At 57.7% G+C, this 23,255-nt stretch overlaps 1 protein-coding gene across 1 annotated transcript; it reads left to right on the plus strand.

The window, feature by feature from the left end:
• On the plus strand, positions 196–23,255 carry NPTXR (neuronal pentraxin receptor). The gene is made up of 6 exons (XM_013988191.2): positions 196–271; positions 384–1,156; positions 13,525–13,753; positions 15,774–16,021; positions 18,586–18,765; positions 19,061–23,255. The coding sequence occupies exons 1-6, from the start codon at positions 196–198 to the stop codon at positions 19,283–19,285; spliced, it is 1,731 nt and encodes a 576-aa protein (XP_013843645.2). The 3' UTR covers positions 19,286–23,255.

Here is a 23,255-nt window from a genome sequence, read left to right on the forward strand (position 1 = left end):
GACTTGGAGAAAAGCTCGGCTCATGGCAGCGGTCGGCAGGCCGGGTTCGGGGAGGGGACCAGAGCTCAGCTGGGGAGGGGCGGGGGTCGGGTTCGGGGAGGGGACCAGAGCTCAGCTGGGGCGGGGCGGGGGTCGCCCAGGAGCCCCGCCGCTCGGCCACCAGGTCGCCGCCCTTTGCGCGGTGACCGCGAAGGGATGAAGCTCTCGGCGCCGCCCCCGCCCCTCGCCGCAGCCCGGGTGGCGCCCCCTCTCGGCGCCCGGCACGGAACGGGTGCGGGGCTGGGCCAGGGCTGGCCCGGGGGAGCCGGCGGGGCGGGGCCGCCGCGCCCGCTCCCCCTCCCCGCCGCCCGCCGCCTTCTCCTCCTCGCGCCGCCGGGGCTCAGAGCGGCGGCAGCAGCGGCCGCGGCAACAGCTCCGGCTCCGGCTCCGGCTCCTCCCGCTCCCGCTCCGGCCGCGATCGGCCCCGCGCGCCCGGGCCCCGCGCCCCGACCCCGCCGCCGCGCCTTTCGGGGGCCTCGGGAGCCCCCGCCGCCCGCCTCACGCTGAAGTTCCTGGCGTGCTGCTGGCCGCGGGCATGCTGGCGTTCCTCGGTGCCGTCATCTGCATCATCGCCAGCGTGCCCCTGGCGGCCAGCCCGGCGCGGGCGCTGCCCGGCGGCGCCGACAACGCCTCGGCCGCCTCGGCTGCCGCCGCGTCCCCGGGCCCGCAGCGCAGCCTGAGCGCGCTGCACGGCGCGGGCGGCTCGGCCGGGCCCCCCGCCCTGCCCGGGGCGCCGGCGGCCAGCGCCCACCCCCTGCCGCCCGTGCCCCTCTTCAGCCGCTTCCTGTGCACGCCGCTGGCGGCAGCCTGCCCGTCGGGGACCGAGCAAGGGGACGCGGCTCCCGGCGAGCGCGAGGAGCTGCTGCTGCTGCAGAGCACCGCCGAGCAGCTGCGCCAGACGGCGCTGCAGCAGGAGGCGCGCATCCGCGCCGACCAGGACACCATCCGCGAGCTCACCGGCAAGCTGGGCCGCTGCGAGAGCGGCCTGCCGCGCGGCCTGCAGGACCCCGGGCCCCGCCGCGACGCCATGGCCGACGGGCCCTGGGACTCGCCCGCGCTCATCCTCGAGTTGGAGGACGCGGTGCGCGCCCTTCGGGACCGGATCGACCGCATCGAGGTGAGCGCCGCGCCGCGCGCCGTCGGGGACCCGGCAGGGGGTGGGAAGGGCCTCTCGAGGGAGTCGAGAGCGTCCAGGGGTCCCGCCGCCACCGCCACCGCCACCTGAGGGACCCTGGGGACATCTCCGCGAAGTCTCTGAGCCTCGGTTTCCGTCGGTGCAAAAGGGATGGTTGGTCCTTCCTCCCACGGGAGAAAGGATTCCGCTGGCGCACACAAGGGGCTCATGGGAAAGGCTCGCTTTTTTTTCCTCCAGGCGCCCCCCGTGAGCCTCAATTTCCGAACCTGTAAAATGGGTGTAACAGTGTCCACTCGTGCGGCTTGATGAAAATGTAGACGCGTGGAAAGGCTTGGCACGCAGTAGAACATTAAGCATCCGTTTTACTTCCTTCTTTCAGACACCCTCAAAGTAGCACCAGCCACACATTCAGCCCGCATGGTCAGGAGATAGGAGCGCTGTCCAAGGAACTTGGGGTCCTCGTCTCCTGCTGAGGAGCGGGGAACAGTGTCTCATAAGCCTAACCTGGGTGCCCCTAACCGCCTCCACCCCTCAGTGCCCCCACCTGGCCTCAGACCGTGGCTTTGACTGCAGGAGCTCAGACGGTGATGGCCAGCCAAGATACTGGGAAGCTGATAGCTCTGGGGTGGGGATTGAGTGGCGAATAGGGCCCCACCTGGGCTTCTCCCCCTTCACTCACTTTTTTCAGCTGTTCCTGGCTCAGGCTCAGGGTAAGACACAAAGGCGCCCAACAGGGGGAGTCCGCCCTTGGCCTGTCCTGTGATCCTGGGCCAGCCAGCCATTTCTCCTTTGAAGCTGCCAGACCCCTACCCTCCTGTGAGAACCTATTTGGCGTCACCTGGAGGGGGAGCTGGACAAGCTAGGTAGGACAGACTTCCAGAAAGCACTGACCACCCCCAGCCATTCCCCCCCCCCCACTTCTAGATGGCAGGGAAGAGGGTTAGCAACAAAACTGGCTCTGTGCCAGGAGAGGGGAGAAGGAGGCCAAAGCACCAGCTCCTCCCTTTTTCACTTCCCCTAAACTGCGTGCAGCTGGAAGGAAAGGCGGGGACTCCTCTCTGTCCGTGGCTCTCAGTTAAATCCCTGGCCGCGCAGCACAGGAGATGCTGGTGCGGAAAGTTGGCCACGCTCATGGCCCAGTGGCCCTCCAGAAAGTCTGTGCAGGCATCAGCACCCAGCCTGCAGGGTGGCACAGAACAGCCAGGCAGCTGTCACAACCAGTCTCAAACCTGGGGGTCCGAGACCTCCTAAGATGAGTGACGAAGGCAGGAGGAAAGTCTAGAATCTTGCCAGCCCGGAGCATACCTTTCCCCACTTCAGCTCCGGAGGATTTCAAGGATGAGAGCTGAGAGCAGGAGCATAATCAGGGGAAAGACGGAAAGTCAACAGTGAGGGGGAGTCTCAGTTTCCTCCCCTGAAAAATGGGGACAGTAATAGCACCTCCCTCATTGCAGTGTTAGCAGGATTGAGTTCATCTTTGTGAAGGGCCCAGAACAGTGTCTGGCAGAGGTGCGCTCAATCAGTTTGAGCGATTGCTGTTTTTATCATGAAGTTATAGTATTACTCATTTTTTAAATAGCCCCAATTTAAAATGGAAACAAACCCTCCTTTTAGGAAATAGATTTTATTCATGTTCAGAAAAGAAAAAAAGATTTGGTCTTCAATAAACTTCTGGCCTGCTCTAGCCCCTGCCCCCACACCCAGATGGCACCTGTGGTTCCTCCCACGTCTGGGGCTGGCAGGGCTGGGCTTGCCCTGGACCTGTTCCCCCAGCACCTGTGCATTTGGCAGGGTGGGCCCCCCTACAGTTAACCTGCTGAGGTTGGGGGGATCCTGGTGGCTGGGAGCTGGCACCAGGTCAGCCTCCTAGGAGGGCAGGGTCCTGGCTTCCTTATACCCACTCCTGCTGTCTGAGTGCAGTGGCCATGGAGGGGCTGCCTGCCCACCAGATCTGCCTTCTGAGCCTGGCAGCAGCCAGAGCCAGGGTCTTTGGGGTACTCGGCAGGCGCTTGGGTCTGGAGCCCAAAAGGTGCGGGATCAGACTGGACCCAGGCATCTTTTAGCCACTGACTTGCTTCTCCCTTGCCATCTCATCCCAAAGTTTTAAAAGGATGCTCCTGGGTTTTCAGGCTCTCCTTTCTCACCACTCGTCTCTCTCCCACCTGGGTCCCCTGAGACTGCTCATGGTGACGTCTCTGCGGTTGGTAAAGTGAACCTCATCTTGCTGGACGCCTCTCTGCCATCTGACCCCATAGATCATTCCCTCCTACAGCTCTCATGCCCCTGGCTTCTAAGTACCTCTCACCTGCCCCTCCTCCCTCTCTGCTTCTCTGTCCCCTCTCCGCCCTCCTCTCACGTTTCCTGGGTGAACGCAGCCACACTCTGAAGCTGGCAAAGACCATTCCACTGTGCTGCCCCAAACCAACTTCATCTCCAGCCCAGGTTCCTCTCCAGCTTCCAACTAAAAGATTCAACTGCTTCCTGAGCCCCTCCATCCGGATGTCCCACCAGCCCCCTACCTTCATCCTGTCCCAGCCTGCTTCGTGGGGAAGCCGTGCTCCGAGAAGCCATGCTTGGCAGCTCCCCACCCTCCTCCTTCCTCATCTCTCTGTGATCCCTTGCAGAGCAGCCTCCTTGCTGATCTCCCTCACCCCCCAGGCACACTTCTCCATCCATCCTCCTCCAGGCAGCCCCCCGGATCTTCCTGAAACCCACCCTGGGTTTTCCCTGTGGTGCCAACTCCTTAGCCTCCTCCCAGGCTGTCATTTCAGATCTGGCTCATCTCCCAGTTCCTTCTTCTGCCTAGATTACCCCCAGCTTATCAATATTCATCATTTCAGAGTCAGCGCTGCAGACACCTCCTCCCAGAGGCCCTCCCTGATCACGCTCTGTCCCCTTCCCACCCCGAGTCCTGCGCATCTCAGCGCACCCCTGCCCCTCCCCACCTCTCTGCATCACCCGCATCCCCACTCCACTGGGCTGACGACCAAAGGGGAGGAAAGGGCCCCCGGCTCACCCTCTCCCCACCGGCCTCAAGTTGGAGTCACGCTGAGGGCTTAGGAGAAATCATTTGTCTTCTGTGTTTTTCTTTTTGCTGTTACTGTTGTTGTTCATTGAAAAAAAGTCAAAAGATGTGTGGTGGGAGAATTGCATTCAGTTCCAGCACTTTATTCGTTTTTGCAGGACCCCCTTTTGGCCCTTTATCCAAATGTACACCTTGTTCCAGAGGGGCTGGGGTGGCCGGCAATTACCATTCTCATGATGGCCGTAACGTCCTGCGACCCATCTCTGGCTCCACCATCCATCAGTCCCGTGGCAGTAGACGTAGGTTGTTTCTAATTATTTTTTTTCTTCTAGATGCTCATTGCAGGATCAATTTCATGCAGGTAGTTGTTTTTTTTTTTCTTTTGAAATCTGTTGAAATATTTCTTTAGGCCGAATTCCCAGGTGTGATATTACTGGGTCAGATGATATTGACTTTTTATGACTGTGGCCAGGAACCGCTGTCCAAAAGGACAGTTTATGCGGCAACCGGCTGTGTGTGTGTATGTTAACGGTGTTCCGTTTTTGCACTAATTTATGTGTACAATGACATTTCAAGATCGATTGACACAGTAATTCGTTGACATAAACCACATCCTTAATTCTACCTGGCAAGCCGATCCTCTCCCCCCACCCCCATCTTGGGGTGGAAGCCATGAAAAGGAACACCCCGATAGTGGTTGCAGAGGCTCCTGGACTTAGTAATTTATAGATCACACTTACCAAGCACTTCCCACGTGGCAGGTGTTGTGTGTTATCCCATTTAACTCTGAGCAGATCTTCATGAGGGAGGTACTATTCTAGCCCCCTCTTAGAGATGAGGAAACCAAGGTTCAGAGAGGTTAAGAAACTGGCCCAAGGTCACACAGCAATGGAGCCTGGATTTGACCCTGTCAGCGTCTGGCTTCAGAGTCCGTGTTCTTCATCATTAATTCTAGGTCCATCTGGAGGGGTCAGACCTCATCTACCTTCCGGGGAGTAAGGAAGACAGGTGAGGAAATTGCCTCTTGCTGGCTAGTGCCCTGGCCCATTTCCACCTTAGAGCATCTACAGCGATGAGGGCCAATCCTCAAAGGCTTCTCCTGCTGGCTGGCAAGATAATCAGGAGACTGAAAACAATAAATAAAAGAAGTAACGTTTATCTGGCACTTACTACTTTCATATTTGCTTATTCAGTCCGTAGCCCTATGAAGCAAGCTGTATACATTCCCATCTTACAGATAAAGAAGTGGAGGCTGATTGGTTTTCCCACTGTGGCTCAGTGGTTAACAGACCCAACTAGTATCCATGAGGTGCTGGTTCGATCCCTGGCCTCACTCAGTGGGTTAAGGATCCGGCATTGCTGTGGTTGTGGTGTAGGCCAGCAGCTGCAGCTCTGATTCAACCCCTAGCCTGGGAACTTCCATATGCCTGTGGGAATGGCCCTAAAAAGACAAAAAAGTGGAGGGTTATAGAATCTGGAGGAAGCAGAGCCAGACACATCACCACCTGCCCTCCCCACGCCTGGCTGCTGTTTCCCTCCATAAAATGATTCACTGGGCAGATGCTCCCTAAATACTTTGCATCTCTAATATTCTCTGAAATAGGAACCCTGGGTGGCATAAAGTTGAGTTCTTCTTGCTTGTGACTTTAGGCTAATCACTTTCCCTCTCTGGGCCTGTTTTTCTTATCTAAAGAATGGGTAAGAGGAAGGACTGTGTTTGGTTCAGGCCCTTTGGACTCTAATTCTGAGTTCTTGAGCAAATGTTTCTTAGGAACTGGGGAGGGGGGTTCAGGGGTTGCATGTGTTTGCGGCCCCCAATCCCCCATCTACATACTCTCAGACCTCCAGAGACATCTACAGATAAACAGAGTGGCCCGGAGAATTTGGGGGTGCCATCGTTTTTAATTAAAAGTAAATGTTATTTTATGGCTGCACCCATAGCGTGTGCAAGTTCCCAGGCCAGAGACTGAACCCGAGCTGCAGCTGTGACCTACACCACAGCTGCGGTAACACTGGAACCTTGACCCCACTGTGCCAGGTCAGGGATCCAACTATGCCTCTGCAACAACCTGAGCCGCTGGTGATGGATTCTTAACCCACTGGGCCACAGGAGGGGCTTCTGGGTGCCTTTTCTGAAGTCTGTTGGTTGCTTTTGCTTTTGTTTTATATTGCTGCCCATCTTGGAAGCCTCTGCTCTCTGTGGGCTGCCTCCCCTGACCCTGCCTCTTTGGTCATGAAGGGAGCCAGCAGAGTGGTGAGGGAGCCTCTGCCCATCGGCCTATTGTTGGACCACGTGGAATCTCATGTCCTCCAGCCACCTGCAGACCCTAGTGGCCCCTCTCCCTATGGCTGGTTTCCCCTATCCCCAGGTGGGGCACCCACACTGAGAAGCCCTTAACCCCTACTCCTGCCAGTAGAAACCTTTGTTGTGGCAAGAAACCTGGTGGGGTTTTTTGGTTCGTTTGTTTTGATTTTGCTTTAGAGCCACAGGCGCAGCATATGAAAGTTCCCAGGCGAGAGGTCAAATGGGAGCCTGCACACAGCCAAGCAACGCCAGATCAAGGCGCATCTGCAACCTATACCACAGCTCACGGCAACATGGGATCCTTAACCCACTGAGCCAGGCCAGGGATCGAACCCATGTCCTCATGGATACCAGTCGGGTTCATTTCCGCTGAGCCACAACAGGAACTCTGAAACCTGGTGTTTTAAACCTCAGCTCTGCCATCGGCTCACTGGGACCTCAGAAGATTCTTCTTCTCTCTGATCCTCAGTCTCCCTGTCTGTCAAGTGGGAGGGGGTGCAAGATGCCCAGAGGACCTTCCTTGCTCTGCCACCCTACAGCCTGGAGGCCTCCCTTCCTCCGGGAGAGGAGACCCCCTTCCTGCTGTTTCAAGCCTGGCAGGAGCCACTGGGGCAGAAGACTTCATTGTGGGACTTTTTTTTTTTTTTTTCAGCTATATCTTACACTCAAGATAAGAGCTCTTGCTCACGTATCTTAGGAGACATCAATCTTCAGCTCAGTGAAAAATTACGTACGGAGATACCCAGGAAAGCATCCCCTAGATAAGAAAGCAGGACATTTCCAGTGTCCCAGAAGGCTCCTTTGTGACCCCAAAGTCCATCCTTCCCCACAGGTGCCTCTCTTCCGGTTTCTGTCACCTTAGATCAGTTCTGCGTGTGTTTGAACTTCACTCAGATGCGCTGAGACGGGCTGCACCCCTTCGTGTCTGGTGTTCTCGTTCAGCAGTGTGTCTGATTCAATCGTGGTGGGGGTGGGGGTGCTTTGCTATTTTTCACTGCTGGGTCGTGTCTCAATGTGTGGGGACACCTTCACTGATTTAGCCACGCTGCCCTGAACGTCCTTGTGATACCTTTGGGTGGCTGTGAGCCCTCGTTTCTCCTGGACGCATCCCCAGGAGTGGGATGCTTGGGTCCCGGGAGAGGCCTATATTTGCAGTAGGAGGTTTTGCCAAACGCTTTTCCAAAGTGACAGTAAGCGTTTGCACGCCCACCTGCGCATGAAGCTTGTCGACCGACCGTGCTGTGGTCATTTTAAAGATGCTCTCTGTGCTGGTGGGTGTGTGGTGGACTCCTGGAGGTTTAAATTTCTATTTCTCCGATGACTCATGATGTCGAGCACATTTTCTTATGTTTATGGGCCATTTGGGGAAGTCCTGGCCCATGGGAGGAGGAGGTCGGGGGCTGGTGCTCCGCAGGAAGTGCCAAAGCCACGGGGTGTCCCCAGGACAGCCAGGCACTGGTCCCTCTGGAACTGGGGATGGGGATTGAGGCAGACAACCTGAAGTGGAAGCGCTTAGGTTCCCCCCCCCCAAAACACACACAACCCTTGTTTGATTCCAGGGGAAGCTAAGGCTCAGAGAGGCTGAGTGACTTGCCCAAGGCCACACAGCACAGCAGAAGCTGAGCCAGGATCACAGGTGGAATTTTCTAGGAAAATGGGCTGAAGGTGGGGTCCTCAGTTTTTGCTGCAGATTTTTGACCAGGGCCCAGAAGGTATGTGGGCAGGCAGGGCCTAAGAGGGTCATTTGTGGCCTCAAGGCAGCAGCTCGAGGCCTGAAGGAGGAGGAGAGGGGGCCTGGGGCTAGGGGTGTCTTGTCACTTACCCTGGGGTCTCCTCCCCTCCCTGCACACCGACCGCCCTGACCTGGCGCCCTCGGTGCACAGAGGTCCATGGGGCTTCTTTCCACCCCAACTCCAAATTGGCACTGGGGACCAGGACAGAGAGTGGTCTGGCTTTTGCTACCTTCTCTCCTGCCCGGGTTACATGGTGACAGGGGTAGCCCCCACCCAGCTCCTGGAGAAGAAAGCTCCCCAGAAAATTTTCTTGCGGACACTGTTATCGTCACTGCGCCCAGACAGCCCTTCCCCCCAAACGAGAGCACCGCGGGTGGCAGGCGCGGGCCTTATTCACCTCTGGAGCTGCAGCGCCTGGTGCTTAGAAGAGGCAGCAGGGCTGAGCGTGCCCTCCGTGCCAGCCTGTTCCAAGGGCCTTACGGTGTAGCCCCATGAGAACCAAGGCACTCTTACTCTCCCCATTTCACAGACAAGGAAACTGAGGCTCAGGGAGGTCAGAAACCTCAGCCGGGTCCCTCAGCTGGAATTTCAACCCCAGGCAGTCCGGCTCCAGGGCCCACACCCCCACAGTTCCCACTCGCTGTGCTCTCACCCCTCGACGAGAGCAAATGACAATGACGGCGATGACTCTCTGTCAATCATTATTACATCCCAGGCTTTATGTGTTTGTTCATTTTGTCATTCCATACGTCTGACAATGGCGATGCTCTGGGGATCCCCATTCTGCAGGTGAGGAAACGGAGGGTCAAAGGGCCGGAGCAGCTTGCCCGGGGCCACAGATCAGCAAGTGGAGAGCCTGGGAGTGACGCGGGCCTCTCTGACGTGAGAGTCGCGCCTGCACCCACGGCCTCGTGCTGCCACAGGGAGGGAGGGAGGAGGGAAGGAAGGGGTGAGTACGGGCTGGCAGTGCCTCCAGAGACGCCCTCCTTCCCTCTCCCTTTAGCGCATCTTAGCTGAGGCGTCAGGGAAGCTGCCATCTGGAGGGTGAGGAGGCAGTGGCCAGAGGAGGTGGGGTGGGGGTGGGAAGAGTGTTCTTGGCAGAAGGAACAGCATGTGCGGAGGCCCTAGGGTGAGAGGGAGCCGGGGGAAGCTGGGGACTTTGGGTCGGAATGAAGCGTGGCCTCTAGGGGTGCGTAGTGAGGGCTGCGATTAGAGGGCCGGGGAGCTTGGTGGTTGGATTTGCAATTAGGTGGCTGCCCCTGGTGGCTATGGGTTGGGTTGGTTGGTTTGTTTGGGCCATGCCTTTGGCATGAGGAAGTCCCCGAGCCAAGGATCGAACCCACACCTCAGCGGTGACCTGAGCCGCAGCAGTGACGATGCCGGGTCCATCACCTGAGCCCCCAGGGAGATGACTGTGGAGGACCTCAGACACGCACAAGGGCTTAAGGCCTCCCGTCCAGGCCTCCCTCCAGGTTCAAGAACCAGGACCGTTGCAAGGAGCTGAGGCCGCTCAGAGCCTCCCCACTCCCAGCCCCCGAGAGCATCCCTGCGGTCCTGAATTTGTGTTTCTCTCTCCGTGCATTTCTTCACGCTTTTCTAAATACAGCCCTAGTTTTGAGTCTTGGCAGCTTTCTGTCAGTGGTATCTGTTCTCTGTAGCTCGCTTTGTTTCTCTCACTATAATGATTCAACAAAAAGATTTATGGGTGGAGATGGAGGAGGGCGAGTTCCTTCGAGAGCCGGTGAGGTAATATTAGTGACGATTGCAACCATAACTGACGCTCAGCCTTCCTGGCCAACCCCACGGGCATTTATCTCTCTCACCTTATTTGATGTTCCCTACGATGCTATGTGGTTTTTTTTTTTTGTTTTTTTTTTTTTTATTGCCATTTCTAGGGCTGCTCCCGCGGCCTATGGAGGGTCCTAGGCTAGGGGTCGAATCGGAGCTGTAGCTGCTGGCCCACACTACAGCCACAGCAACATGGGATCCGAGCTGCATCTGCGACCTACCCCACCGCTCATGGCAACACCAGATCCTTAACCCACTGAGTGAGGCCAGGGCTCGAACTCACAACCTCATGGATCCTCGTCAGATTCATTTCCACTGTGCCACAATAGGAACTCCCCACGTGATACTATTTTTGTACGTCTGTAACTGAATGGGAAACTGAGGCATGGAAGCTGTACTTACCAAGGTCACCAGGCTCGGGGGTGGGGGGGCAGGGTAGAAGCCTGGGCAGCCTCACACAGGACTTGGGGGACCAGAGGATGTGCGCAGTCAGAGGCCTGACCCACACTGCTGCCACCAGCCTGCTCCCTTGTCACCCTGCCTTGTTGCCCCTAAAGCTGAGCCCTGTGCTGTCTCGGGCAGGGTGAGCTGCACAGAGGGGAGGAACTTGACCCTAAAGTCCAGCACCAACCCTAACCCTAACTCTAGGAAAGGAAAGGAACGGGCCCCACCTGGGGACAAGGTGGTTGGGTCTTCCCTGCGGCCTCCCAGTCTCAACGCCACCTTGCACAGGCAGGTCCCTCCCACTGGGGCCCCTCTGGAGCTGCCCCGCACCACATCTGACACTGCCTGCCAGTCCTTCCCAACCTTCCTGTGGCCCCTAGAACCTCTCCTGCCGGCCCTTGAGGCAGGCAGGACCGCCAGCCCGGTGCCCATTTGGCAGATGAACAAACTGAGACCCATACTGTCAGGATAAGACCAAAGAATGGGAACAGGGGCTGGACTTTGGGTCCTGGCTCTGTGACTTCACAGCTGTGTGACCCTAAGCAGATGCCTTCACCTCTCTGAGCCTCTGCTGGCTCATCTGTAGAGCGGGCGGGCTGTTGGGAGGGGCGGTGGAATGTTCGCGCACTCCTTCCAGGGGGCGAGGCCTGGCAAGCAGTACGTGACAATGAGGACATCCGGGGCTGTTAGCACCCTGCTAGGGAGCGCTAACGAGCCTGGCATGTTAGTGCGGAGCTGAACCAGAACCCCGGGCTCTGGCTCCAGGCCCCACGTGCTTACACCAAACCCCACCCTGGACTCCCAGCACAATGATGCGGGTTCTGGGCCCCCATTTTCCTGCCTCTCCAGGACCTGCGTGGGGTGATGGCGTCTTCATCTCCCCACCAGCCCAGGCTAGGGGCCCACTTGGCCTCAGGCCAGGAGCCCACGCGGCACAGCCTGCGCCCGCAACAGATGGGAAAGTGGGGGGCGGGGGCAGTCGTGTTCTTCTGATTCAGAGATCGGGGTGGGGAGGGGGCCACACAGGATGCGGTGAGCCCACCTCCTCCCTGGCCTTCCTGTCGGGGGGGGGCCCCCGAGCTGGCGGCTCTGGCAAAAGACAGCTGTGTGCCCACCTCCCTCGGCCCGCGCCCGTCTCCTCCCAAGAGCGCCTGTGTAGATAGCACTTGACGTGCTGTTCCTTCCTGGCAGGTCTTTCTCCCTCTGAGGGAGGAGGACGCTTTGCGAGAGGGAGAAGGCTTTGGCTCCAAAGATGTCAGCTTCGCGCCCCACCCCCATCATTGTAGACAGTTCAGCAGGACTTCTGCCTCTGTTTCCCCAGCTGTGAAGTGGGGATGCCAAAACAAGTGGCTCTAAGAACTCAGGAGTAAGTACTTGGAAAGTGCCGAGGGTGGGCCTGGCACCCTGCCCCTCAGAAGTGTGGCCCCCTGGAAGGAGGGAAAGTGAGGCAGAGGAGACCCAGCCACGGCCCTTCCAGCCCTGACATGGAAGCTAGTCCATGAGCCAATTGCCTCAGCCCAAGGTTCCCCAGAAGTCCGGCCACCTGATGCGGTGGGTGGCTGGCGCTGTGGCTCCATGAGCTGTCCGTGGTCAAAGGAAGATTCTGGAGGTCGTGAGCTCCCCGTCAGTGGATGGATTCAAGCCTCCCAGTTGGCATTCTTCTTTTACAGTCTATGAGGGCCTGTTACTTCCACTCTTCTGTCCTTACCTCTGTCGTGTGGCTGGATGGAGTGGAGCCGGTTGTCCCCATTTTGCAGAAGGGGAGACTGAGGCTTTGTGTTTAGTGAGCACCAGAGTCAGGATTCATAGGCAGCTGGAGAGTTGCAAGGAGCCCTCCAGGTAGTGGATAGTACAGGTTAGTGTAATCGGGGTGGGGCTTATCCGTCCATGCCCCGCCCCCCTCACCTGGCCCCCACCCCAGCCTGGTGGGCAAAGCAGGCACCTGCATGGATGCAGGGCTGTGCCCTCTCGCATGGGACACTGTGGGCTCATTTAATCCTGACCACCGCCGTGTGAGCCTGGCACTCCAAGTCCCCACTTGACAGAGGAGGAAGATGACACCAGAGAGGTTAGCCCACCTGCCCCCACTCTCGGGGTGAGGGGCAGACCTGAGTGTCAGTCCCTCCAACTCCTCAGCGCAAGGTCACCGTCTCTGGTGGCAGCTCCCTTCTCTCAGGTGCTGAGTGTGGCAGTGACATGGCCTGCACTGCCCTCCCCACATTTAGCACTTTGAAGAAGGGGACGCATTTATCTCATAGCTAGAAAATGAGCTCAGAGAGGCTGAAGACCTGCCCTCGGAGTTCCCGTTGTGGCTCAGTGGTAATGAACCTGACTAGCATCCATGAGGATGCGGGTTTGATCTCTGGCCCCACTCAGTGGGTTCAGGATCCAGCGTTGCTGTGAGCTGTGGTGTGGGTCACAGGCGTGGTTCAGATCTGGCATTGCTGTGGTGGGAGGCATGTGCCCCAGGCCACGCAGCAGGTTGGCTCCCCAGTTGGATTTGAACCCTGGGCTGTCTGACTCGAGAGCCTGTGATCTGAAATGTTGCAGCCCTGGCTCGCTGTTCCAGAAGGCCCTGGTTTGTGCCTCTGGGTCTGCCCAGTGCCCACACCAAGCCTTGCACCATGTTAGAGAAGCTTGGCCTGTGAATAAGTCAAGTGAATGAGACAGTCCACCGCTTCAAGGACCCGTCAATGCACAGCCTTCAAGTGATAAAAGACTCGGCGATGGCTCTCAACCCCGACTGCACCTTAGACCACCCAGGGGGCTTCTACAGCTCTCCACTGCCAGCCCCCACCCCCCAACAGGCTGAGCTATCCTCGAGGGCAGGGGCCAGCCTGCTTTCAGCTCTCCACGCAGCAGCACTGGAAATAGCCTGCTAGACACCCAGTATACGTTTGCTGCCTGAAGCTGGAATCACCATTCCTGTTTTACATATGGGGAAGCTGAGGCTCACCTGGGGTCTCTCAGCAGGGGCAGTGGGCATCTCTGGGCACCTTGTCTCTTTCCCTCCTCCCTCCAAGTGGCCTCACACACCCTTTCTCTGTCCCGTAAGCAGCAGGAGCTTCCAGTCCGGGTGAACCTCTCTGCGGCCCCAGCTCCTGCGCCTGTGGTGCCCACAGCCCTGCACTCCAAGATGGATGAGCTGGAAGGGCAGCTGCTGGCCAAGGTCCTGGCGCTGGAGAAGGAGCGGGTGGCCCTGAGTCACAGCAGCCAGCAGCAGCGGCAGGAAGTGGAGAAGGAGCTGGATGCCCTGCAGGACCGCGTGGCCGAACTGGAGCATGGTGGGTCCTGGACCCTGCAGGGAGCGTGGCAGGCGAGACCTGGGTCCTCAGACAGGTCCTTGGGGTGGCAGATTCACTAGAAAATCATTTTCATGCTCTCCCGAGGCTGACGCTAGATGATATGGTGGAGAAGAGACTATGAAACCCAAGAGAAAGAAAAGAATTGGGAGATGTGCTTATCACTAACTGTTCGCCTTTTCTGGGCCAAGTACTTGACACATCAGCTGGTTCAGTCTTCAGAGACTATCCAGGGATGGTGTGTTACATCCCCATTTCGCAGTTAAGGAAAATAAAGCTCAGAGAGGTCAAGCGACTTGCCCAAGGTCACACAGCCCTTAAGTAGTAGATCTAGACCTTAAACCACATCTGTGGTTCCCGCACAGTGGCACCTTCAATGTCAGAATCTTGTCACTTGTTTAACAGCTGGGCCTGGCACTGCCAGGGGTCAGAGAAACATGGCATTGTGGACAGTGTTCATCAGGGTGTGAACATCAGGAGACCTGACTCCTTGTTCCACAGCTGTCACTGGCTTGCTCGGTGACTTTGGAAGTTCACTTCCTTTCCCCAGGCCTCATTTTCCTCCTCTGAAGAATGGGGATTCAGGACTCATGAGCTCTTAGGGATCGTTCATCTTTCAAACTTCGTGAGGAGCACCCTTAAAAGGCATGTAGATAAGTTGGGGAAACCATGAGCAATTAGCGGGGACTGGCTTAGAGGCGAGAGAGGAGTTCAGGGGAAGGGAATCTCGGAGGCTTCCTGGAGGAGGTGGGCCTCCGGCTCATCCTTGAAAGCAGAGGTGGAGCGTGACTTCTCAGTGGAGGGGGCCATAGCAGGGGCACAGCTGAAGGGAGGCATGGCCTGGTGGCTTCCAGGGCCAGCATCCCGGAACCCTGGCTGGTACACAGGGCCAAGAAAGGCCAAGTCATCCCTACTCGGTCCTGCCACTCATTCATCTACACTGCATCTCCTAAGGGGTTGGGGCCAATGCCCCCTCAAGAAGCTGCAGGGCAGAGAGGAGGGAGGCAATGTGGCAGGGTGTCTGCACCTGTGGGCACGTTGCGTCCTTCTCCTCTTGGGACCGAAGTTCATCTATGACATGGGTTTAAGGAGGCAGATGCTGAGGCCCTTCCTCGTTTCCCGTGATGCATCCCATCAACTTTCCCCTCCAAGCCCCAGCCAGACCTGGGAACTCTGGGTCCCCCATTCCCAGCCCCAAACTCCTGCCCCCTGCCCACAATAACCAGCTGGGGGAGGGAGACTCCTGCCCTGGAGGTGTGAGTGGTGGGTGTTATCCTTCCCCTTGGGGGTGGTGACTCCCCAGTCTACCCCCTGCAGAAAGCCCTCTGACATTCAAGACATGGAATCCCTACAGCTCTGAGCCCAAGATTGTCTTGTTCCAATCCCAGCTCTGCCGCTTAACTTGCTGTGCAGCCTTGAGAAGGTTGCTCGATCTCTCTGTGCCAAGGTTGCTCGATCTTTCTATAAACCGAGGATGATGATAGTGTCTATCCTGTGAGGTTGTCACAAGAATGAATAAGGGATGCAAAAGTACTTAGCACAATGCCTGCCACATAGAAAGCCCCTCTGTAGTGCTTCTTAAGTAAATAGACCAGGAATTCTAATGGTAACAGTAGTAGCTCATGTTTGGTAAGCACTTCATAGCGGCCAAGTCTTTTCCGTGGCTTGTCCCGCTCAACCCTCCCACAGCCGAGGGAAGGAGGAAATGGTATTACCTCATTTTACTGAGGAAACGGAAGCCCGGAGAGGTTAAGTTGAGCTTGTTGGAGGTCACATGTCTGGGAAGTGGAAGAGGCAGGATTCGAACTCAGGACGTCTCAGGTCCAAAGCCTTTGTGCGTTAGCCGCATCCCTCAACACAGAAACAGAGCAGAAAAGGCCATGAAGGCTCCTGGCGCATGGCAGGTGCCCAGGGACGATAGCCCTCCGTGTGGAGTGTGGCCACCCCACCCTCATCAGTGCCCACTGACCCCCATCATGTCCGCCTTGCTCCCCCGACTCAGGGTCCTCGGCCTACAGCCCCCCGGACGCCTTCAAGATCAGCATCCCCATCCGCAACAACTACATGTACGCGCGTGTGCGGAAGGCGTTGCCCGAGCTCTATGCCTTCACCGTCTGCATGTGGCTGCGGTCCAGGTCGGGTGGCACCGGCCAGGGTACCCCCTTCTCCTACTCGGTGCCCGAGCAGGCCAACGAGATTGTGCTGCTGGAGGCAGGCCATGACCCCATGGAGCTGCTGATCAATGACAAGGTGAGCAGGCCGGGGTCAGGCGGGGGCGGGGGTACCCTTCCAGGAGCCCCTGCCTTGCACCAGGTCCCCAAATGGGTGGGGGCTCTCAGTGCTCCTGCTCAGCAGAATCAGCACACATGGAATGTCGAGGGTGTGCCAGGCTGGGCTCTGGGAACTCAGAGACCCCGGGGCTGGTGGAAGTGGAGCTTGCGTCTGAGAGAGGCTGTAAGTGGTGGTGTGTCATTTACAGGGGAGCATGTGAGGCGTGCAGAGATCCAGAGACCTCTCCTGTGACCCGGCTCTAGGAGCAGGGCTGGAAGTGTCTGCCCCCAGAGCCCTGGTCGTTCTCCGGGACAGAGAGAGAAGCCAATGAGGTCCAAGGGCCTAGCTGGGGAGGGAGGGAGGGTAGGAGGGAGTGCCGATGGCCTCCTCGTCCCCTCCCCCCTGTGCCGCCAGCCCCACTGCCCCTCCCCTCTCATAAAGAGCAGGATGGTGCCATGGTCAAGCGCTGGGCCTGGATGCCGGACTTGAATGCCAGTTGTCCCACTTACCTACTGTGTGACCTCAGACTAGTCACTTACCTTCTCTGTGCCTTGGTTCCCTCATCCATAACGCAAGAATAACAATAATCTCTATCGCACAGAGCTATGGTGAGAAATGTGGCTTAAATGCACATAAACAGCTTTAGACGAGCCTAGCATTGAACAAACTTTGATAAATGTGAGCTATTTTTATTATTCCAGGCCCTGTGCTAGGAGGCATTTTGCCCATCTTATCATTCTTGACCCAGCAGCACCAGGAGGTAGATACCCTGTTATCCCCAATTTTTGTTTTTTTGTTTTTTTTTGTCTTTTTAGGGCTGCATCCTTGGCATGTGGAAGTTTCTTAGGCTAGGGGTCAAATCAGAGCTACAGCTGCGAATGGTGACGTCATTTGAGCTCGTGGGCTCCAGAAATCACGTCTTAGCTCCTCCACTGTTTCACCCTTGGGCCACCCATCTTCCCCACGCCCAGGCCACCAGCCCCCTCACCTCCCCCCCAGCCTGGCTTCAGGGCAGGACAAGGTGGAGGGGGAGTGACGTGGCAGGGGCATGGTGATTCAGGGAGAAGCAAGGGGTGCATCTTATCACACACACCCCCCAATATCCTTCCCCTTCCTGCCATGTTGCTTTGGGTCTTGAAGGCATAGTGGTCTTTTGAGACTCCCTGGAAATGCAGACACCACAAAATATACCCACACAGCCACATACAGCTGCTAGGAGTGGATGACACCCAGCAGAACCCTGCTTAGCCGTAGGTGCTGTCTTTCGCAGTGTCCTGGAGGAGGAAGGAGATGGGCCCAGGGGGCAGTGAATTCCTCTTGTGGCCCAGTAGGTCCTAAGACCACCAGGGTAGCTGGACAACTAGATCTTATTGCCCTGTTCCCTTCAGACACCCTCTGGCTGCCATTCTTGGCTCTGCCCTAAGGTCAGCAATTAGTTCTCGTGGAAAGGATTCAGCACCCTGGACAGAGCACAGGGCAGCTAGTTCCTGGAACTTCTGGGGCCTTTTGAGCCAAACTCACAAGCTCCTCATGGTTCCCGTTTTATTCCAACCTCTACGCTTTTGCCCCTGCTGTCCTCCCACCCCACTTAGTTTGCCTTGCGGTGGGAATGACCCGTGTCATTGTGTTGCCAGCTGTGTTTAGATTCCACATCTACATCCCCCACCTCCTCTGGGCCTTTCTGGCCTCTGTACCTCCCCGATGGTCCCTGTGCTGTTCGTCTCACAAGACAGTCCCTGAAGTCCTTCCCTCCTGTGCAGATTCAGCTCCTTTTATGACCAGGAATGGATCCACATCCCCACTGTCCAGAACAAGGCCTGGCCACGAAGTAGGCCTCAGAGAGGTTGCATTAAATTGTGATCTCGGAGAACTTAGGAGATGAAAGAGCCCTTTGGGAGCCCCAGATTCACAGGCAGCAAATAGCTTTCATCTCACAGGCCAATTCGAATCAATCAGCAGTGGCTTCCAAGAGCCCTGCAATGAGAAAGATTCTGAGGGTGAAGTCTACGCTCATGATTGATTAGTCATGTCTGCCTTGGGTGGAGGAGGAGGCAGCGGTGGCTGCCTATTGGCCATCCTTTGTCCAACTCCCTAAGGTTACAGATGAGACTAAGGCCCAGGGTCCCACAGCAGGGTCGGGCGACCGTGCCCAGCCTCCAAGTTCAAGGCTTATTCCTCCAATGCCAGTACTGCTGAGCCCGGCTGTGTGCGGGTACTGTGTGAGGTGCTCAGGGAAGGTAGGCTTGTGAGACACAGCCGCAGCCCTGCATGACCCTACAGGCCTTTGGAGGATGAATAACCTACCTGGAAACAATCGAAACCCAACACTGCGTCGTCTCTTGTGGCCTGAGTGAAGCTGCCTGACTATATACTATGGGGACTATATACCGTGTTGGAAAGACACTGGGCTGGGAGGAAGGGGAGGGTCGAGCCTTGGATCAGTCCCTGGAAGGAGGGACCTCGGTGTCCCCATCCCCCACCCCACTGCTCCAGCCTTGAGCTTTGTGGCGCCTCTGACCTGGGCCTGGGGGACCTGTTTCCAGGTGGCCCAGCTGCCCCTGAGCCTGAAGGACAGTGGCTGGCACCATATCTGCATCGCCTGGACCACAAGGGATGGCCTGTGGTCCGCCTACCAGGACGGGGAGCTGCGGGGCTCCGGTGAGAACCTGGCCGCCTGGCACCCCATCAAGCCTCATGGGATTCTCATCTTGGGCCAGGAACAGGTAAGGCTTAGGGTGATATCAGGGCTTGCGACCCAGGTAGATGCCATACCCCACCCAGGGCGCTTGAGGAGGAGGGGTAGACAGAGGGCCCCTGACAGCACAGCCGTGAGCACTGGGTGTGGCCCAGCCATTCTGCAGATGGGTGGACTGAGGGAGGCCCCCAGAGAGCAGAGCTGGGGCTAGAACCCGGGGGCGGGGCTTCAGCAGGGGCGGGGCTTCACTCTGAGTGCCTGCCTGTCTTTTCTGCTCTCTCACTCCATATCTGTCTCCTTTCTCTCTCCCCCTTTTGGCCCAGGACACCCTAGGTGGCCGGTTTGATGCCACCCAGGCCTTCGTGGGTGACATTGCCCAGTTTAACCTGTGGGACCATGCCCTGACGCCCGCCCAGGTCCTGGGCCTTGCCAACTGCACGGGGCCGCTGCTGGGCAATATCCTCCCCTGGGAAGACAAGCTGGTGGAGGTCTTTGGAGGTGCGACGAAGGCCACGTTCGATGTCTGCCAGGGGAGGGCCAAGGCCTGAGGGGCTGCCTGGTCCAGGGCCCCTCCCTTGCCTGCCGATTCGGGAACCTTCCGGGGCGAGGGCACATTCCCTCCTCAGCCTACCCCCACACTGGCCGCCCCTCTTGTCCCACTCCTGGCCATGCCTCCCGCTTCTCCCACCCCTACGCATACCTCCAGAACAGCCTGCCCTTGCTGGCTGTCCCCTAATGCCTCTTGGATGGGGACAAGCAACTCCAGTCAACAGGTCAAGCCTGGGGTGAGTCCAGAGCCTGGCAGGGGTGTGTGGGGGGTGGCAGGACATTGCCCAGGGCTCTTCCTGGCCTGTTGGCATTACAGTGGAGTCCCACCCCACCGTCCCATCAACCACAACCGACTCCACTGATCTCAACAGCACCCCCTAATGAGGTGGTGTTGGGGGGGGTACCCATTATCTCAGTGAAAGGGATGGTTGTCTGCGCCCCTGTCCCCCACGCACCTGGCCTGGCCCTTCCCCTTCAGGACCCTAACAGGCTGCAGAGGGAATGGCAACCATAGGACACTCAGATTCTCCTCCCTTCCATCTTTCCACCAGCTGCCAGTCAAGGGCAGAGGGATCTTGATGGAGCCTCTCCCCCCCAACCCTCCCTCTCCCCCACACCCTTGCTGTTCCTTGTTTGTGTGCAGAGCTTTGATGGTGGTTCCGTGCCTGGCCCATCCCCGCCTCAACTTCCAGGACATTCCCTCCCCAGCTCCAGCCTGGAGGGTTAGGGGCCAAGGTCCCCGGAGGCCAAAGGGCCGTAATCACCCCTCGTGCCCACCCACAGCTGTGCTCACTGGCACCGTCACCTCTTCCCCTCTGGGACCGGGACAGATCCTGGGCCACTTCAGCCTGGCCTGGAAATAGCATGAGGCAGAGGCATTGGGTCCCAGGGGACCCAGGCCCCGGCAGAGCCACAATACCTACCCTCTCTGCGTGGCCTGGCAGCCTTTGGAAAAGGAAAGAAGAAGCCGAGAGCAGAGAGAAGCAGGGAATGGTGTGCAGAGCACCGGATGAGGAGCAGGAGCCTTCGGTTCCTAGTCAACCCAGCCACTACCCGGCTGTGCAGTCTTCTGTGAGCCCCTGCCCTCTCTGGGCTGGCCTCCCTCATTTGTGAGCTGAGGCCCTTGCTCTGGTCATCTCGGAGAACTGTCCAGATTAAAAGTGCGATCGTCTGTGATTCCAGGTCTCTAGGGTGGAACAAACCAGAGAAGCCACACAGCAGGGGCAGGTCCTGGGACGGGATAGCAGGTGGGGTCTGGCTAAGCCTGGATCAGGGTCAGCAGCTAGTTCCAAAGAGTTAGGGGCAAGGGCAAGGGTCAAAGCAGACCCACCTCGTACACAGACTGTGAAAATCCAGCTTTTCTGCATCGCCCCAGCCTGGCACCCCTGCCTATTTGAGAGGGTCTCAAAGGGGCTGGTGGCTTCCTGGTCCCTACCCTTGAGTCCTCATCAGCATTCCCAAGAGAGTGGAAGAAATTAGGAGCTGAGAAAAGCCACCCAGCCTGACCTCTTGCTTATACAGATGGGGAAGAGCTCAGAGAAGACAAGTGACTTGCCCAGAATCACACAGCCCAGTGGAGCAGGGCCAGGACTAGAATGCAATGCTCTTTCCCCCAGGCCGTACTGCCTGCCTGAGGGAGTCGTGGAGTCCAGGCTACGCTTAAGAGGATGGACATTTGAGAGGTCAGAGTGCTTTCCAACATGCCCATGAGACCGCCTTCCTTGATGAAACACACAAACGTCTAGGCGTTTCTGTCCCCCCCACCCCCAGAAGGCAGGGCGAGGAGAGGTGATCCCCAGGGCACTGCGGCAGGAACAGAGTTCAGAACGCAGCCGTCCCTCCCATGGTCAGTCACCTGCCAGGTGTCTAGACAGCTGTTGGCGACCTGAGTCAGATGGGCGCTGGTGCCTTTTGCCCCCCTTTTTTGTTCTCTGTCCCTGCTCCCCTGCGCACTTAGCCTGAAGCATGATGCAAGAGCTGCAGGTTGTAGGGCAGCTCCTCCTCATGGAGGCTCCTCCTAGACCTGTTGCTTCCAGCCCCCAGATCCTTGTTTCCATTTAGAGCACAGCTCAACTGTTCAGCACCTCGGGCCCAGCTCCCCCACAGATGGAGTGACGGCGTGCTTCAGCCAGAACCTGCCGAGATCTAGGTTGCCCTGGTAACAGCCAATGACATCAGCCCCAGTGCTGGGTCAAGCATCTCATCATGACATACGCTGTTGCTGGGGTGACGGCGGAATTCAGAACTTAGATTTCCGGGACAGCGGGCTTTCTTGGGTTTCTTTTACTGTTGAGGGTGCAGCTTTTGTGGACGGCTTGGGGGGAAGAAAGAGTCCTAGGAAGGAGATGATAAAACTTGTTTGATCCCTTGAGCCCCCCCAGAGGTACCACCCCTCGTCCTTTATGCTTTGTCATGGTGATGCGAGACCTCTGACCTGCGCTGAGTCACCCTGGCAGCCCTCCAGAGGCGAGCAGAACAAATTGAAGATGTAGCGGTGTAGGCGCTGAGTCTAGGCCATTGGTGAGGGGCCTGGGTCCCCATTTCCGTTCCAGGAAGAGGATCGCCCCAAAGCCCCCACCCCTTCATCTACTGATCTTCCTCCTCACCTGTGCTGAACGCCTGCTGTGTGGACTCCAGGTATGACCTTCAGCTGCTCCCGGGCACAGCCAGGAAGACTGGGGAAGAGAAATTGCGCTCAGTTGCGTCCTTGAGCCACTCCTGGCTGCAGTCGAGGCTGCAGCCGTGTTTGTTAAGGCCGTTGCAGGTGGCAGGCACCATACCAAGCACCTCATGGGCATCCCCTCATTATCCTCACAGCACTTGTAAGCTAGGACTCTTCTGAGCCCCATGAGACACGTGAAGAAACAGGGGCCCAGAGAGGTTAAGGAACCTGCCCGTGGCCATCAGCCAGTAAGTGAAGGAGCCCAGAGTTCAAGGCAGGGGATGTCCAGCCTGATGTCAGCCGGAGGGGACAGGCACGACCACTCTCTGTGGAGTGGGGTCGGGTCATCCATTCACCTGGATGACCCTGTTCACCACCCGAGAGGAACAGAGGTGTGGGATGGGCTGGCCCCACGGTCGCCTTGAGTGAGGCCGTGGGAGGGGCCTCAGCCCCTTTAGGCACCTGTCCCTGTGCGGTGGGCCCGCACCCAGCCCTCCTCTCACCTGCTGGGGTTTCCAGGAGAGCTGAAAGGGGAGAGGAAGCTGGACGGCTCCCCAAGTCAATGGTCCTCAAGCCCCTGCTTTGGGCCAAGCCTTGTGCCAGGTGCTTCACAGCTCTTCACTTGCCAGATTTTCCCACTTTGTGGCCCAGGGGCCCCTACTCAACAGCCCAAGGGCACAGAACGCCTTGCTGCCCTTGTGCATGACCCGGGACTGCAGATTTGGGCAGGAAGGGCTCCGAAGCCCTCGTTTCCCAGCTGAGGATGCCGGGGCCCAGGGAGGGTGAGCCCAGCTTTCTGACTCTGCATCCAGTGATCTTCCCACCACCTCATGACCCCACCCAGTGATCTTTCCACCACCCCGTGACCCCCCCTCCCGAACTGGGTTCTGCCTTTTCTACACTTCCCAGCACCCTTGCCCGAGCAAACTGGGGGAGGGATCTTTCCCGCAGGAGATGGAATCATCCATCATTCTCTTCGCCTTCTTCGTCCCAGCTTCCTGCCACTCCAAGCCACCTCCCCCCGCCCCGACCCACCGCCATGACCCTGCCCCTGCCAGGTAGGGAAGGGGCTGACAGGAGCCCTGGCTGAGCAGCGAGTGAGCATGTCAAGCTGTTGGACACTGTGACATTAGTGCATCCTACCGGTGACCCGCCTCCCCGCCCCTTCTCCCGCCTGATTTTGTACATAAAGTGACATGAGATGCAACGTGTGTGTGCGTGCGTGTGTATGACATATGTCATGGGTTTTGTTACATTTTTGTTTTTGTAACTTTGAATGTTCAAAATAAACATGATGTTTACTCTGA

This window comes from Sus scrofa, chromosome 5 (genome assembly GCF_000003025.6).
Source record: "Sus scrofa isolate TJ Tabasco breed Duroc chromosome 5, Sscrofa11.1, whole genome shotgun sequence".
NCBI lineage: Eukaryota > Metazoa > Chordata > Mammalia > Artiodactyla > Suidae > Sus > Sus scrofa.

Coding starts and splice junctions, on each gene's coding strand:
- NPTXR (XM_013988191.2), top strand. CDS start 196: ATGAAGCTCTCGGCGCCGCCCCCGCCCCTCGCCGCAGCCCGGGTGGCG. Junction 272..383: donor CGGCGCCCGGCACGGAACGG/GTGCGGGGCTGG, acceptor GCCGGGGCTCAG/AGCGGCGGCAGCAGCGGCCG. Junction 16,022..18,585: donor AGCTGCTGATCAATGACAAG/GTGAGCAGGCCG, acceptor ACCTGTTTCCAG/GTGGCCCAGCTGCCCCTGAG.